General features: G+C 28.5%; 1 protein-coding gene across 3 annotated transcripts; it reads left to right on the plus strand.

Annotated features, from left to right (window-relative positions):
* The first annotated feature begins 12,782 nt into the window (after positions 1 to 12,782).
* On the plus strand, positions 12,783 to 16,245 carry LOC112279616 (nudix hydrolase 20, chloroplastic). 3 transcript variants are annotated; one of them, XR_016502241.1, is made up of 10 exons: positions 12,792 to 13,213; positions 13,736 to 13,800; positions 13,961 to 14,150; positions 14,249 to 14,329; positions 14,444 to 14,569; positions 14,821 to 14,900; positions 15,066 to 15,181; positions 15,366 to 15,486; positions 15,607 to 15,824; positions 16,059 to 16,245. XR_016502241.1 is itself a non-coding variant. In XM_024514241.3 (9 exons), exons 1-9 carry the CDS (start codon positions 13,203 to 13,205, stop codon positions 15,674 to 15,676), a joined length of 867 nt encoding a protein of 288 aa, XP_024370009.1. In that variant the 5' UTR covers positions 12,783 to 13,202; the 3' UTR covers positions 15,677 to 16,245. The 3 variants fall into 3 exon arrangements, 2 of the variants coding, with proteins under 2 accessions (XP_024370009.1, XP_024370007.1); XM_024514241.3 differs by having other exon boundaries at positions 12,783 to 13,213; positions 13,954 to 14,150; positions 15,607 to 16,245; XM_024514239.3 differs by having other exon boundaries at positions 15,607 to 16,245.
* Positions 16,246 to 16,923: the final 678 nt, after the last annotated feature.

Consider the following 16,923-nt stretch of genomic DNA (forward strand, 5'->3'; position numbering starts at 1 on the left):
CATTATTACTAAATCTTCATCAAGAGTTTTTTTTTCAAATTGAGGCTCTTCTTACATGCATGACATATAAAAAAAACTTAAGTAGAATAAAGAAGCTAAGACACCTTTGGAAGTCTTTGAAAAATCATTTATTATCACACTAATTTTATATTGCATTCATTTTTCTAAGGTATTTTTTTATAAAAAAAAACACATAAAATTTTGTTGTGAATGTTATTTTGTTATGAATGTTATTTTGTTATGAATAAAAGTAGATGAAAAACTCCACTCGGTAGCTTTCAATTCCAAAAAACATTTAGCAATTAAGATTAATTACAAGATCTACTACAAAGAATTTTTTGCAATCATGGATTTATTTTAAGAATGGCATTATTATTTGGAATACACTTTAAATCCAATCATCATGTATTCAAATCACAAGAACCTCTAGTACTTCATGTGAGCACATATTTTGAATTATTGCCAAGTCCATTTGAACATGTTCTTATCAAGATTTGTTTTCAAGATTACTTATTAATCTAAAAAATAACAAGGTTTGTTAGATGCTGATTATATACATTTTTATCTTATATGAATAGATGGAGATGCAGCTTTTGATCAACAAAGAATGATTTTTTTAAAGCCAAAGCATTTTTATCTTTGAGCAATGAAATCAATATTAATTGTCAATTTTCAAGCAAGTACAATTGCGTATGTCTTTTCATCTTCTTGTTTATAATATTAAAAATAATTCTTTGAAGTCTCATAATAATTTTAACCTTTAATTTAAAAATAATCTATTATATTTTGAAGGACAATTAATTACTCTAGAAAGCAAAATATAATTAAGTATTCTTTGAATTTGTCACAACTTTCTAGTAGCCAAAAATTTTAGATAAAATAAGACTTTGGAGTTAACATCTAGAGATTTTTGATGGCTTGAAATATAAAAGATATTCAAAGACTTTATACAATCATATAATATTTTTTCAAGATAAAAAATTCCTTGTGATTGACCTTATCGACTTTTTCAACCATTATCTATTTTGAAACAACTATGGTCTTTTGTTTCTATAGATTTTACTATGGATCTTCCAATCTCACGATTATATGATTTTATATTTGTCATAATAGATTATTTTACTAAGATGGCATATTTTGTACTTTGTAAAATATGTGACATTGGTGAAAAATTGGCTAAGCTTTTTCTTGACAATATCTATTGCTATTATAGATTATCCAAGGATATTATATTAGATAAGAGTACTTAATTTGTATCAATATTTTAGAAAAGTATTTTCAACATTCTAAAAGAAGATATAAAGCTCTCTTTTACTTTTCATCCTCAAATTGATAGATAGATAGAGGGCATAAATCAAATTTTCGAATACTATTTAAGATATACCATCAACTTTTAATAAGATGATTAGAAAATATTTTTGCCATTGGTAGAATTTTCTTATGATAATTTGATTTTTTTTACATAATAAATATCTTTTTTTTATTAATTATAATTATCATCTTTAACTTGATACTTTTGACTTCTTAAAAGTTGATAATCTTAGAACATAAGATTTGACAAATTATTTATTTGAGCTCCATATAAAAATGAAGGCATAATTAAAAATATTTCAAGAATAATAAAAAAAACTTGTATAAATATCCACTGCAAGGAGCAACATTAATTTTATTTAAGCAACAAGATATAATTATTTTATTGCAATATCAAGACTAGTTATTTTTGTGACAAGTTGGATTATTGTAGGATTGAATTATTTCTTATTTGTAAATATATTAATTTTATTGTCTATTAATTACATCTACCAAAGTCTAAAAAGATCCAACATGTATTCTCCTTATCTCTTCTTGAGCCATATAAGACAATAAATATATTAAGAAGAAGACAAATGCCACCTCTTCTAATAGAAGTAGATAATAATTAAGAATTTGTATTAGAAAAAGTCTTAGATTCAAGGCAACACCAAAATAGGTTGGAATATCTTGTTCATTAGCATAGATATAGTATTAGTAAACTTACAAAGGAGCTAATAAAGAATCTTGCAAATACAACAAAGAAGGTTGATATTTTTTTTATTAATAATATCCATCAAAATCAAAATAAAGAATAAAAAATCTTTGCTATTAAAGAAACAAGATTGAGAAAAGATTGCATTCTACCTTTTATCATAATTTGTAATTTTTGTATATTTGTAGCACTAAAATAATAGAAAATAAAAAAAATTAATATAAGATCTAGTATTTGCTAACTTACCAAACAAGACATTGTAATTTCCATAGATTTAAGATGACATACTAGAGATAGAGATATTTAAGAATGACATAAGCTTTTTTAAATAGATGATAAAATATAACACATTTGATATCACAACTTTGGAAGAAATTATTGATATTTTGTGATTTTATTAGAAGTAGTGACAACTCTTGATGGTATTATAAATGTATTGTTTAAAAGAAGCTACAAAGGCTTCAATATGGATCAAATAAAAGAGTGGTTATTTTATCTTAGAATAAGATATTAATAATAGCAAACCAGACCTATTAATTATCTTTGAAGGGAACAAAGCTCAAAGTATATAGCCAATATAATTTATTGTATCTTGGACTATATCAATATGTAATCATTGCTCTTCATAGAACTTATCCCCAAAAGAGAGGATAATATCACAAATCAACATATTTATTCCAATAATTACCTATATGATTATATAGAAGTATATAAAAGTAGATTAATTAGATAATATCTTATAGAAAAGCTTTTTAGAAGCTTCATAGATGAGGCTTTGATTTTACACGTGTTTATAATTAATTGATAGATTAAAAATTTGATCAATTAGTTAGCCACGTATTACAAATATTAGTAGCTTATAAAACAATCTAACTATGTGATATACATATAGAAAAATTACTTTGCAAGTTAAGACATGTATCTTGTAATCCGGATACAACTTAGAGATTCTATAAAATGTTGCCACGTAGCTCCTAGTTAGATAATATACATTGAGGCATGAGTGAAGTTTTTTTCACTCTTATCAATGTCTTTCTAGTCCTTAGTCTTGTTTTAAGACTTTCTACTCTTCTTGTCTTTAGTAATATCTATCTTCATTTAACATAATACCAACTTTGAGTGATTATGAAATCTTTTTGAGTCACAAAAGAGTGTCTTGATCTTTCAATTCTTTGAGATTCATGTTCTTGACAAGTAATGATTGAAAACATTTACAAAAATAATGATGAAAATTTTTTGATCTTGAAAAAATATCACATGATTGTACAAGGTCTTTAATTGTCTTCTACATTTGAGATCATTAAAAATCTCTTGATTTTAACTCCAAGATTTTATTTTATTTTAAATGTCTTGCAATTAAAAAGTTGTCACAAGTTTGAAGAGTACATAATTGTCCTTCATCTTTTAAAACATATAAGTATCATTTGAAATAGAATAAATTATTTTTAAAATTATACTTAGAAGTATTACAAGATTTAAAATATTTTTTTTTAAAATTTTGAACAAGAAAATTAGAAAACACATTCTATTGAAATTTCTTAAAAAAATTTAAATCAACAACCTATTTTGATTTTATTTCTCAAAGATGAAATTGCTCTAGCCTCAAAAGAATAGATTGTAATTGATTAAAGTTGTTGTTGTTTTTTCTTTTTTTCTTTTTTTTGTATAATATAAAAATACCTTATAAATAGTGTTATTTTCTTAATTGATAAATAATCTTAAATTAAAATTTTAAAATTAAAAATATTCTCTAATGAATTTGATAATGATTTAAAATATGTATTGATATAAAATACTCAAAATTACTTGAATGAAAAGATATTAGATTAAGTTTATTACTTGCTCTCATTTTTAATAATATTATATCTAAGATAAATTTTGATGTGTTTTTTTTTAATAAAAAATTCCTTAAAAAAGTGAATACAATATAAAATTTGTTTAAAAAAAGTCAACTCAAAAGATTCAAATAGTTTTTTTTTTTTTTTTTTTTTTTTTCCACTCAAATTTGTGTTTCCAAGTCAAATGTAAAAATAGAGATACAATTTGAAAAAATTTCTTGATAAATATCCAATTGTAATTGGAAAATCTCAAAAAATATTCAATCTATGATAGTTTGAAATTTCTTAGGATCTACCATAAGACCATCATTTGAAACAATGTATCTTAAAAAATCAATTTAAAAAGTTAGAAATACAAACTTTTTTATCTTAGCATATAGTCCTATATTTCTAAGTTTTTATAACACAAGACAAACATGAAGTTCATGTTATTTTGTATTCTCAAAATTAATTAAAATATCGACTTCATAATAGATAACAAAAACATGAAGAAATTCTTTAAAATTTTACTTATAAGATATTAAAAGTAACTAATGCATTAATAAATCTAAAAAGAATAATAATATATTTGAAATATTTATATATGATTTGAAATGTAGTCTTCAATTCATCTCTTTTTTTATGCATATTAAATTATAGGTTCCTTATAGATCTATTTTAATGTAGATCTTTGCTTTATTGAATTAATTAAAAAGTCTTAGTATTTAAGATAGAGAGTATATATTTTTTATGATAATTTTATTGAGTTTTATATAATTTATATTTATTTATAATTATCTCTCTTTTTTCTATAAATAAAATAAGATTTTTTATTAGGAATTTTAAATGGCATAAAAAATTATTTGCTAGGTTTTGATTAATATATTCTTTGAGTAAAACCAACTTATTTTGTGATAAGCTATATATTAATTCAAATGGAGATTGAACTCTTTCAATTGAACAATCATATGAACAATGCTTTATAAAAAAATTATTATTCTTTTCTTAAAAATATCTTAATAATCTTTATATTGACTTGGAATGCTATTTGAAGTATATCCACTATCAAAAATGGATGTGGCATAAATAATAAAAGGTGACTATTCTTTTCTTGCATGAATACAAGCTCTTGCATCTATTAATAAAAATTTGGCTGTATTAGACTTATGACTTTTTATTTTGATAACAAAATTCTAAATTATGCGTTTATAAAATCAAGGCTTAAAGAAATCTTATCTATTTGAAGATTATACTTCTTTAGCTATAATAAATCTAAAATAACTAGATTTGAGGGATATTTAATCACACTTCATATTACTAAACTATTATATCTATTAGTTGGTATATTTATAAGGAGTAATTTTATAGATAACATCTTTAGAAGACAACAAATGTCTATCTATTATTTCTACATATATAGGCTTAGTTTTCTTGACTAAAGAAATTTCTTGTTTTTTAACAAGTCTTTGTATATAAAAGAAGTTGAAGCTCTCAAATCTAACAAAACAAAGACTTTGTGATTTTTTTATTCTAAATAAACATCTATTGTAAAGAAAAATAAATCTTAGAAAAAGAATAAATATTAAAAAATAAAAATATTAGATTAATTTGAATATTTATTAATTTTCAAAATATATAAAAAATAAAATAATTAATTCACTTTTAAATATAAGAAAAAAAATGAATTAAGGCTCTTATCAAATCATCAAAGATATGAATGTTAAAAAATCAAAGGATCAATATACTCTTTTGTTATTTAAAGTAATAGATAATCACTCAATGATGATATATTATTGAACTAGAATAGCTATTATCAAAGACAAAGAATAAAAATAAAAGACAAAAAAGACAAAAAAGACATTTAACAAGAATAAAAAAGGCTTCACTCTTGTCTTCATATATACTATCTAACTAAGAACTATGTTACAAAATTCTATAGGACCTTCAACACTTTTCTCACTTACAAGATAAGTATCTAATTTGCAAGATAAGTATCTAATTTACTAGACAAGTTTCACATGTGTACTACATAACAAACTTCTATTACAAATAGCCGACATGTGTGACCTGTAGACAACTTGTGGGCCAAGTTTTCAAACTACTAATCACCACCAAATATGAATAAAGAAAAATTGTACGTATAGAACTTTTAAGAAAATATTTCACAAAATATTATTAAAATTATTTACTTCTAATTATTTTTATTTACTTCTATTTACTTTTATTTACTTCTATTTACTTCTATTGAATTCTTGTAATTTAATTAAACATGCATGTCCACGAAAAAATTTTATATTTATTTGATTGATTTCTTAAATAATTAAGACTAAAAATATTGTATCAAAATTAAATAAATATATACTACTAATTTATTTATTATTAAAATAAATTTAATATTATTCTATTTAAAAATTAAATAAATATTTATAATCAGATTATTTACTATTAATATATTTATTTAATATTAAATTAATCATCATTAAAATACATGTTTATTATTTACATGTATTCACTATTAAAATTTTATTCCATTACTTCTCAATTTACGGTTGTTATTTTTTCTATTTAAGCTTCTTCTAACTTCTTTAAGTTTCTTTAAATTTATTTATATGGTTCTTCAACTTCTTTCTTTTATTTTTTTAATGTTTTCTTTTGACTTTTCAAGTTTTCTTTTAAGCTTCAAGTATGTTTACACTTTTTATTATTATTTTTGTAATGATTATTATTTCTAATTTAAAAATATTAATTAAAATTCAAATTTTATTTTTTATAATTAAAATACTATATGAAATCTAAATATATTAATTCTATGATCTATGATTTACTAAATATTTATTTACTTATTTTAATTTTTTTTAGTATAAGAGGCCTTAATTTTATCATATCATAGATCAAAGTACTATTTGGTATTTATATTTATTGATTCCAATAATTTCAATTATATTGCTAAAGAAGATATTTAGAAAACAAAGTTCTAAAGTTCTTAAGATCAAACTTATAATAGACTACTGAGGAATAATCATATAAAAATTATATTATATGTATTCAAGAAATTAAATTAAAATATATATATTATAAATAAATTCAAAGATATTAAAATAAACAAAACTTTAATAAGTTAATATACTTATTAACGACATTGAAGAAAGAAATATACTGAAGAAGAGATTTATATGCTAAAAGAAAGAACTAAAATAACTTATTATAATTATAAAGAAACTAAAAGGACTTAAAGCAAGATTGAAATAAAAAAATAGAAAATAAATAAAAAATTCTAATCACAATACTAATAGAACAAACATTAAATCATAATTTTTCTATAATACAACTTCTTAAAAATAAGAAAATTTTAGAATGAATATAAATAACCATGTGACATATCTATAGTTATTTAAATATCCAATTTGCATCTAAAAAACCCTCTTAAAGTTTTGAAAGAAGGTATTATCAATCCAAAATATTTCTACTATTTCTATTTACTTCTATTTACTTAAATAATACATATATATATATATATATATATATATATATATATATATATATATATATATATATCACATTAAGTTTTTATATTAGTATATATATATATATATATGAATGATTCACACAAAAAATTGTAGATAATTTATTTTTTATATAATTTATATAAAGATAATATCTAAAAAAAAATCAAATCAGAAAAATATATAATTCTTAATTAAAAATATACAATATATATATATAGATGTCTTTTATAAAATAATATAAATATTCTATATTTTATTTTTTAATTTGACTAATTATTATATCCTAAATCATATTAAGAAAATATTATTAATTTTAAATATTTTAATCATAAAATAATTAAATAAATGTAACGAATTTAGATTAATATGATTTATCACTATCAAATAAAATTTTATTTTAATTTTACTAAGTTTTAACTTTGTAAGAAAGTTAGTAATTATACTTTACAATCATTACATTATAATTTCTTTTTTGAGTATACTATTAAAAATATTTAAGTGATTTAAATTTAATAAAATTTATATAAGTTGTAATAATTTAAATTAATTAAATGTTAAGTCCTTATAATATTTATAAGTCCATCTTGTTTATATATGTTATAAACAAACTTTGATGCTTGAACCAAGATAGTTGTATCTACCATGGCAAAATATTATTAATATAAACCTTGACTTTAGATAATCATTATGATAATTTATAAAAGATATTATAAATATACTTATTTTTCCTTAAAAGATAGGAAAATAAAATTTAAACATAAAAAACACAAAAAAATTGTTATAGAGACATTATTTTATTTTCAAGAATATACAAAAGAATATTATCGATTTAGAAATACAAAAACTTATAGGTGTGTTTAAGAATTAGCATAGAATATTAAAAACTCTAATATTAACTTTGATACTATTTTAAAATATATTGAAATTATTTTTAGATGTTAAGTTAAAATCTTTGTAAATAGAATAGAAGTTTATATTATATTATTTGATAGTATGATAATTTAAAGTCTTTAAGGTATTTTATCTTTATATATATCTATATATACATATATATATTCTTACAAGATGCATTAGTATATGGTTTCTATATACATGTCCTATGTAGGATAATAAAATCAGGTTAATAAATATTTATATTCTTTTTAAAGTTTTTAATTTTATAATCATGACTACATAGGCATAATAAATCATAATTATCTAGTCTATTATGCTAATTACTTGGTTTTCTAAACATTATTGCATACATAGTGTAATTTTTATTTTATTTTTAAAAACTTTGTGTTCTTGATCAGAAATACATACATTTTGTGATTTTAGAATGTAATTAAATTTTTATAACATTGCAAGAGGAAAATATAATACTTGTGGCATTTTAAAACAATTATAGTAATTTATTGATTAAAATAGATATTTAATTTACTATGTGCATTTCTTAGAAGAAGCTATAGTATTATACATAAGAATCTTTAAAATTGACATTTAATATTAATTAATTAAGGACAATTACATAAAAGATTTACAATTGAAGATATTTGTATGATAATTTGAAGTTACTTATATCTTAAATACAAATATTATTGATTTCTAAATTCTATCTTATCAAGATGTTTTTAAAATTAAATGCTCTAAAATTATTGCATAAATATTTTATACTTTAATATCAAATTTTATTAATTTTCTATCTTTATTAAATGATTGAAATGAAGAATGCGACTCTCAACAATATCTAAGTAATTTATCATAATATTATATAAAATTAAATACAAATATGTTAACTTTGTCACAAATAGGACTTCTTAATTCATTATTAGTTTCTTTAAAATGCATAATATTTTCTTCAATTACCAAAAACTTTAACAATATTAAAATTACTATTAAGTTTGTAATTATAATTTTTATACAAAACTCTTAAATTTTTCTTATGAAAAGAATATGAATATATTCTATTCAAAATTAGCAAGTATCAACAATGATTGATTTTAAAATAGCCACTCCTAGTATTTCTTACATCTAGTTATTCTCTAAAGTGTACAACTTCCTTCATTCCTAAATTACTAAACACGAGCCAATATTAATCACTTCTAAAAGACTTCTAAAAATATCTAGGATTTTTTATTATTATTAATAATTTCTTATAATATAATATTGTAATCATGGCTATTAATTTTTATTTTTGAATTGTGTTTACTTTTCAAAAGTTTAATTAATACATTTGTATAATCAAATAATCTTATAACCTAAGGTATTTCATGCCATTCTTTAAAACTAACTTTTATATTTTGAAGTTCTTTTAAGCTCCGCACTTCACAAAAGTTGATCGGTACAATAAAAGTATCTAATAAAAACTCTCCATATGTATACAACAGAGTATATACAATTTCTTTTTAAAAATAATATGTGTTAATTGTATGAATGGCTTTTGATGTATCATTTTAGATATCTCAAATATTGATTTTGTAAAATCACTTGTTCCTAGTAGTAAAAGAAGAAAAAAAAATTGTTTAGAGACATTCAAATAATAACCAACAAAATATTGAAAATTTGATAGATATTTTATTTAAATTTTGGAACTAATAAGTTGTGCAAATAATAAAAAATAGTATTTAAAATCTATGTATGTGGCAAAACTTCTTTGACTTATCAACTAACATAGTTGTAATAAATTAGCTCTACAAAAGATTGAATGTAATTTTATATACCATGACTTCTATTTATGCCATACATATATAATATCTATGTCATCTTATAATCAATTTATCTAGTATTTTTTTATTTTTTTTAAATTAACTTATTAAATATTTTATCTTTAATTTCTATGAATTATAAGTTTTAGACAATCAAGCAATAGATGGAAGATAGAAGATTTTAGAATTAATCACTTTAATTATGATACAAAAATTATAATACTAATAACAAGATTAAATAAATGGAGCTTAAAAATATATATTGAAAAAAATGCTTTCAAAATATTCTTATCTTAAAGAAAGTAGATTTTCTTTTAAATAATAAATATTTTATTTTTACTACAAACTTATGCTTTTTTGAGTTAATATTTATAAGATATTAAATTGATATTTTATGATTTATTTCTTATAATTAGCTACTTGGTGTATGAATTTAGGAGCTTAAAATTAAATCAAATGCCACTAGAAGCATATTACCTAAAAGTTTCAACATAATCCCAAATTCTTCAAATAATATTGTCAACATCTATTGTTTTTTGTACATTATATCATAACTTGAAAACCTTTGCATTCTTATTGTTTTGATTTATCTTTAATCAATGCAACAAATATATCTTAGTTCTACCAAACATATATATATATATAGAAAAAAAAAAAAAAAAAGAAAGAAAGAAAGAAAGAGAAAGAGAGAAAAATAATAAAGTGGTTCAAATTTTTATTAAATCAATTTACATATTTAAACCATCATCGTACCCTTTCAACTCATATCCATTCCCAGCCATTCTCCTATTCCAAACTATTGCCCTTGACATTTTCAACCCTTGTCTCTATTCTTGACATTTCCAACCTCTACCTCCATTCTCAATATTTCCAACCTCCGCCTCCATTCTCAACATTTCCAACTCTTGCCTCCATTTTCAACATTTCCAACTCCTGCCACCATTCTCGACATTTCCAACCCCTACCTCCATTCTCGATATTTCCAACCCCCGCCTCCATTCTCAACATTTCCAATTCTTGCATCTATTCTTAACATTTCCAATTCTTGCTCCCATTCTCGACATTTCCAATCCCTGTTCCCATTCTCGACATTTCCAATCCCTACTCTCATTCTCGACATTTCCAATTCCTGCTCCCAATCTTGACATTTCCAACCCCCGCCTCCATTCTCGACATTTCCAATCCCTGCTCCCATTCTCGACATTTTCAACTCTCGCCCCCATTCTCGACATTTCCAACCCCTACCTCTATTCTCGATATTTCCAATCTTTGCCTCCATTCTCGACATTTCCAACCCCTACCTCTATTCTTGATATTTCCAATCCTTGCCCTCATTCTCAATATTTCCAATCCCTGTCCCTATTCTCGACATTTCCAACCCCCACCTCTATTCTCGACATTTCCAATCCCTGCCTCTACTCTTTACATTTCCAATCCTTGCCCCCATTCTTGACATTTCCAACCCTTGTCTCTATTCTTGATATTTCCAATCTTTGCCGCCATTCTCAACATTTCCAATCCCTATCCCCATTCTCAACATTTCCAACTCTTGTCTCTATTCTTGACATTTCCAATTCTTGCCCCCATTCTCAACATTTCCAATTCTTGCCCCCATTCTCAACATTTCCAATTCCTGCCCCCATTCTCAACATTTCCACCCCCTGCCTCTATTCTTGACATTTCCAATCCTTGCCTCCATTCTCGACATTTCCAACCCCTGCCTCTATTCTTGACATTTCCAATCTTTGCTCCCATTCTCGATATTTCCAACCCCTACCTCTATTCTTGATATTTCCAATCTTTGCCTCCATTCTCAACATTTCCAATCCCTGCCTCCATTCTCGACATTTCCAACCCCCGCCTCCATTCTCAACATTTCCAACCCCCGCTTCCATTCTCGACATTTCCAACCCTTGCCTTCATTCTCAACATTTCCAACCCCCACCTCTATTGTCGACATTTCCAACCCCCACATCTATTCTTGATATTTCCAACTCTTGCCTCCATTCTCGACATTTCCAACCCCTGCCTCTATTCTTGACATTTCCAATCATTACTCCCATTCTCAACATTTCCAATCTTTGCTCCCATTCTCAACATTTCCAACTCCTGTCCCCATTCTCAATATTTCTAACCCTTGCCTCCATTCTCGACATTTCCAACCCCCGCCTCCATTCTCGACATTTCCAACCCCCACCTCCATTCTCGACATTTCCAACCCCCGCCTCCATTCTCGACATTTCTAACCCCCGCCTCCATTCTCGACATTTCCAACCCTTGCCTCTATTCTTGATATTTCCAATCTTTGCCTCCATTCTCAACATTTCCAACCCGTGCCCCCATTCTCTACATTTCCAACCCTTGCCTTTATTCTCAATATTTCCAACCCTCGCCTCCATTCTCAACATTTCCAACCCCTTTATTCTCAATATTTCCAACCCCTTTATTCTCAATATTTCCAACCCCAGCCTCCATTCTCAACATTTCCAACCCCTGCCTCCATTCTAGACATTTCCAACCCATGTTCTCATTCTCAACATTTCCCACGAAATTATTGTACAAACTGCAAAAATCAGCTTCTCAAATAGTGCAGTGCAGTGTAAGTTTGGGAAGTTACAAAATTATTGTACAAACTGCAAAAATCAGCTTTTCAAATAGTGCAGTGCAGTGCTGGAATGAAACTTCATGGATCACTTTAGAGTAATGACACCATTTGCCTCATTGCGAGGTTCTACATTGGATTGCATCTGGCTAGCACTTCCATGGAATTTGCAACTAGAATTAGTTCTTATTGTCCTGTTACGAACCACATGTTGGTTTATCGACCTGAAGTCACGGAGGATGCGCCTCTGGAGCAGTCAGTCACCTGCTTAAGTTTCCTAACATCAGTTTCCTTGCTATTGAACGCTTCCATGCAAACTGAATGGTTACTTTGAAGCCAAGAGGGTGTAATACCTTTTGGGCTCAAAGTGTTTTAGCAAACTGACGGTTCTTCTACCTTACTCTTTGTGCCCTCTTGATCCCCGCTTGATGCGTTCTGGAAGTGAAAATTGAGCCCAGGTGTTTCATTTTAGGGTTTAATCATGGCCCTGTAGAGGTTTGCAATTTTTTTCACAAAGTAAGGAACCTATGGGGGATCCAGCGATTGAAAGCCTCGGGCCTTTCTGGGAAACAGTGGTCAACAACTGTAATGTTGGCCGGGTGAGTCTCATCCTCCCTCAAGCTGCCCATCAGAAGCAGTGTTGATTGTTTCATGAGCTTTTAGTATCACGAGGAATGTTATTAAATAATTCGGACGATGGAATTGACGCATCTCGTTTATTTTTAGTGTGTAATGTTTGCATTCATAGTTTTCACGGAGTTGAACTGTAAGGTGTATTGTCAGCAACGCTAAAGTGATTTCTGATGTCTGCTTAGGTGCCAGAAACTTGTGAATGCTGAAATGAGTGAATAAGAGACTAATCATTCATATCATCAAACCCAGGGAATGGATTTCTGCACTAATGTTGTTAATTTTAGATCAAAACTATTCTCATCCTGGTAGACATTGCTTCTGCTAGTTTTCAAATATTTTCTCCTTCAACGATTGTCTTTGAGATTTGACGCGCTGGTATGACTTGCCCTATATCTTTCCTTCTAGATACACACAATGTGAAACAGGCTGCAATTCAATATTATGGAGACGTAAATGCGAGACTGACGAGTTTGGGAATGACATTGCAGGAACATAAGAAGTCCTTCATTCCTTTCAAGCTCGAAGGCGAAATCCTTGGCTACATACACCCGAGGTATCGGATTGCAGTATCTTCGTTCTTGAGAAGCCACTGATTCCTGAATTACTTTATTTGAGGTCGAGGACAGGCTCTGTGTCAAAAATAAGCATTATATATTTCCATAAATTGATTTGGGTGTGTCTCACGAAGTTCTGTGGCGGCGAGAAGTATACAGGTTTTGGGAACGCATAAAACGGTTCGAGAAAATTTTCTTCCACGATCCAGGGGATTTGAGAATCGGCACTGGGAATGGGTGGATTACTCTGCATCCTACCTGCAATTCGACTGGCGAACGTACCAGACAAATAGACACAATATTGCGTCTTCTCGAAAATGAAAAAAATATTACGGACTGGCGAAATGAGGTTGCATACACGAACATAAACCGTCTTCCATTTTTGCGGTGGAAGTTACCTGCAAGTTGAAATTAACAAGACAATGTTGACGCTCTGTTTGACTGCAGCTCTGTCCAGTTGTAACTAGGTTTGATGGGCATCGTTATTTTTCCATTGAGCGGGCAGCTCTTCCCTTCTTTGGAATTAAGGTGAAACTTTGTTTTATTTTGTTTTTATGTATTAGCCCGATCTTTTTAAACTTCTCTAGTCTATACTGTTTCCTAATGCCACTCCGAACCACTGGGACCGTTTGCCTGTGACAGTGTTATGGACTGCACATGAACGGGTTCGTCAGAATGAACGGAAAAGATTTTCTGTGGATATCCCGGCGGAGTAAGAAAAAGAAATCATTTGCAGGCATCATGGACAATATGGTTGTGGCAGGCCAGGTTTTTGCTTCATTCCTCGGATCAGTTTGTACATTCTTATCATATTAATTACAACTGCTCTAAAAAGTTGAGAAGTTGCACGCACCTGACTAGCGTGTGGCAACAACTCTCATTGACGCAGTGTCTTAGTCGTGGAAAGAGCACGTACATCAATTTGTAAGTTGACAATGTTTGATGCGGTACCATGTATTTGATTCTGATTAGTCAATATTGATACGTGCAAATGCAATTTGACGAGTGGGTGTGTTCAGACCCCAGGAGGGAACTGTAAGGAGAAGCTAATCCAAAAAGCTTTGGCGAAAGCCAACATACCCGTTCACATGGCTCAGAAGTAGGTTACTGACTCAATTCTGTTGTGAAACACACAACTACATGTATCTCTTTTATAAGAAGCCTTTATTGACTACGTTACCTAAACCCTAAACCCTAAACCTGGTCGCTGCCCTGATTGATTGTTCCGCACGATTTTATCAATTGAAGGATTTGGGGTTTGCAGGGCTGTGTCCTGCGGTCATGTGAGCTATGAGCAGTGTAACGGCTTGAAGATGAAGAGGGATGTGATTTACTGCTATGACTTGGAACTGCCTCCTGATTTCCTTCCCTTCAACAATGGTTTGCACTGCACCAATTCCATCTCTATTGCCTTCAACTAACTGGCAATCTCAAATAAAATTTGTGCATGTTGTCATTGACCGCCCTATTTCCTACTTTGCTGTAAATATTGCGAACACAATCTTGTGCACCACGGTTTATCCTGTTCTCTTATTCCTTTTCTCTGTGTTGCCACTATGTTCAGATGGAGACATCGAGGACTTTAAATTAGTGTCCCTTGCAGATGTTGCAAAACTTGTGTGCACACCGGGTCAATACAAGCTCAACTCCGCTTTAGTTGTAATGGATTTTCTGTTCAGACACGGGTATGTCTTTCTTCATGCTTACATTCAAAGTAACAGGTCATTCTGCTTATGATTCTTAATAGAAACTAACATGAATCTGCATTCCACTCGGATCATAATAGTTTTCCATCTCTGGTGCAGACACATCCACCCTCTTCAAGCTGGTTATATCCGTCTGCACGAAAGCTTGCACAGCGGGGATAACCACTAAACATGCAATGATGCTGGATCTCGGACCGAAACATGACGATTGCAAAAGCTATTACGAGGATCTGCAGCCAGTGTCTCCAAATTGCGCATAATACCAATTTCTATCACAGGCCATGACAATCAACGAATGTTAGTGTTTGTAGAACCTGGTGTGGCCATCTCGATCTCTAAACCCTTGGAAGAAGACTAGTTGCGGTTGTAGCTATATCTTTTCTTGCCCTCAGTATGGTTTAGGATTAAATTGAGCTGGCCAATGTATCTAATCTAGAGCAGAATGTTTCGTTCTTGCACTGAACAAGTGTTCTCGTATATAATTATTGAGTAACTTCAGTGTGACCCCAAACCTGAGAAGTTCACTCTGGTCGAGGTTTACGGTGTAACAGGAAGTCCAGACGATGTTAGAAGTGGAGTTATGTACAGCTAAATGGAACTCATAGAAGAAACTTGGAGGAGCCCAATCTAGCTTTCTCAAATGCTCAAATTTCACCTCAACAGTGTTTACTACTACACCCTAGACAAGAAAGATGAAGTCGGGGTTGAATCCAATGAATCACTGGTATTTTTAAGACATCCTCTACTTGTGAGGATGATTTCGTATGGAGCTTCGGTAGGGGTACGGCAAATTCATGGGAGATTCTCATCCTCGAGCAAAATCTCCGATTTCTGCAGCTTTGCCAACTCTTGAATTGGTTGACAGGGTGAGAAGTTCTTTCATTCCGTGCACAATTTTTTTGCGCAAGAAACCTGTCGGGGACTGTCTCGGTGAGCGAGCTATGAATTGAAAAAGTCCTCTCCGGACGATAAGTAATCAATGTTATCTCTGGAGTGGACGATCACGGGGCTATTTACAGACAAAGATCGTACCTCCAAATGTATTTAGTACCCATGAATCCACGATTAGGTGAGCTTCTTGTGGACGATTCCTTGGTTCTGGGAACTGCTGATTCCAAAACGGCCTCAGGGGGGCTTTAATGAAAAGCAGATCTTGACCTAATGTTGCATAACCGAATTCCGAACTTAACACAAAGCACACATGGTTGCGAAATTCGAGAACTTCGCTCTCAGATTTCAGAAGCTCCCGGAATGCAAAGTTTATTTTGGGGAGCTGCAACTCGTCAGAACCTACATATTTTTGTTCATATGTCGCTCGTGACCGACTAGTCCAGACTTAGACGATCTATGGCATCATGCCAGCGAGATATTCCACAAGACGTACACAGATATGTTAACCTTAAGATTACGTCAACT

This window comes from Physcomitrium patens, chromosome 3 (genome assembly GCF_059467195.1).
Source record: "Physcomitrium patens ecotype Gransden chromosome 3, ASM5946719v1, whole genome shotgun sequence".
Lineage (NCBI taxonomy): Eukaryota > Viridiplantae > Streptophyta > Bryopsida > Funariales > Funariaceae > Physcomitrium > Physcomitrium patens.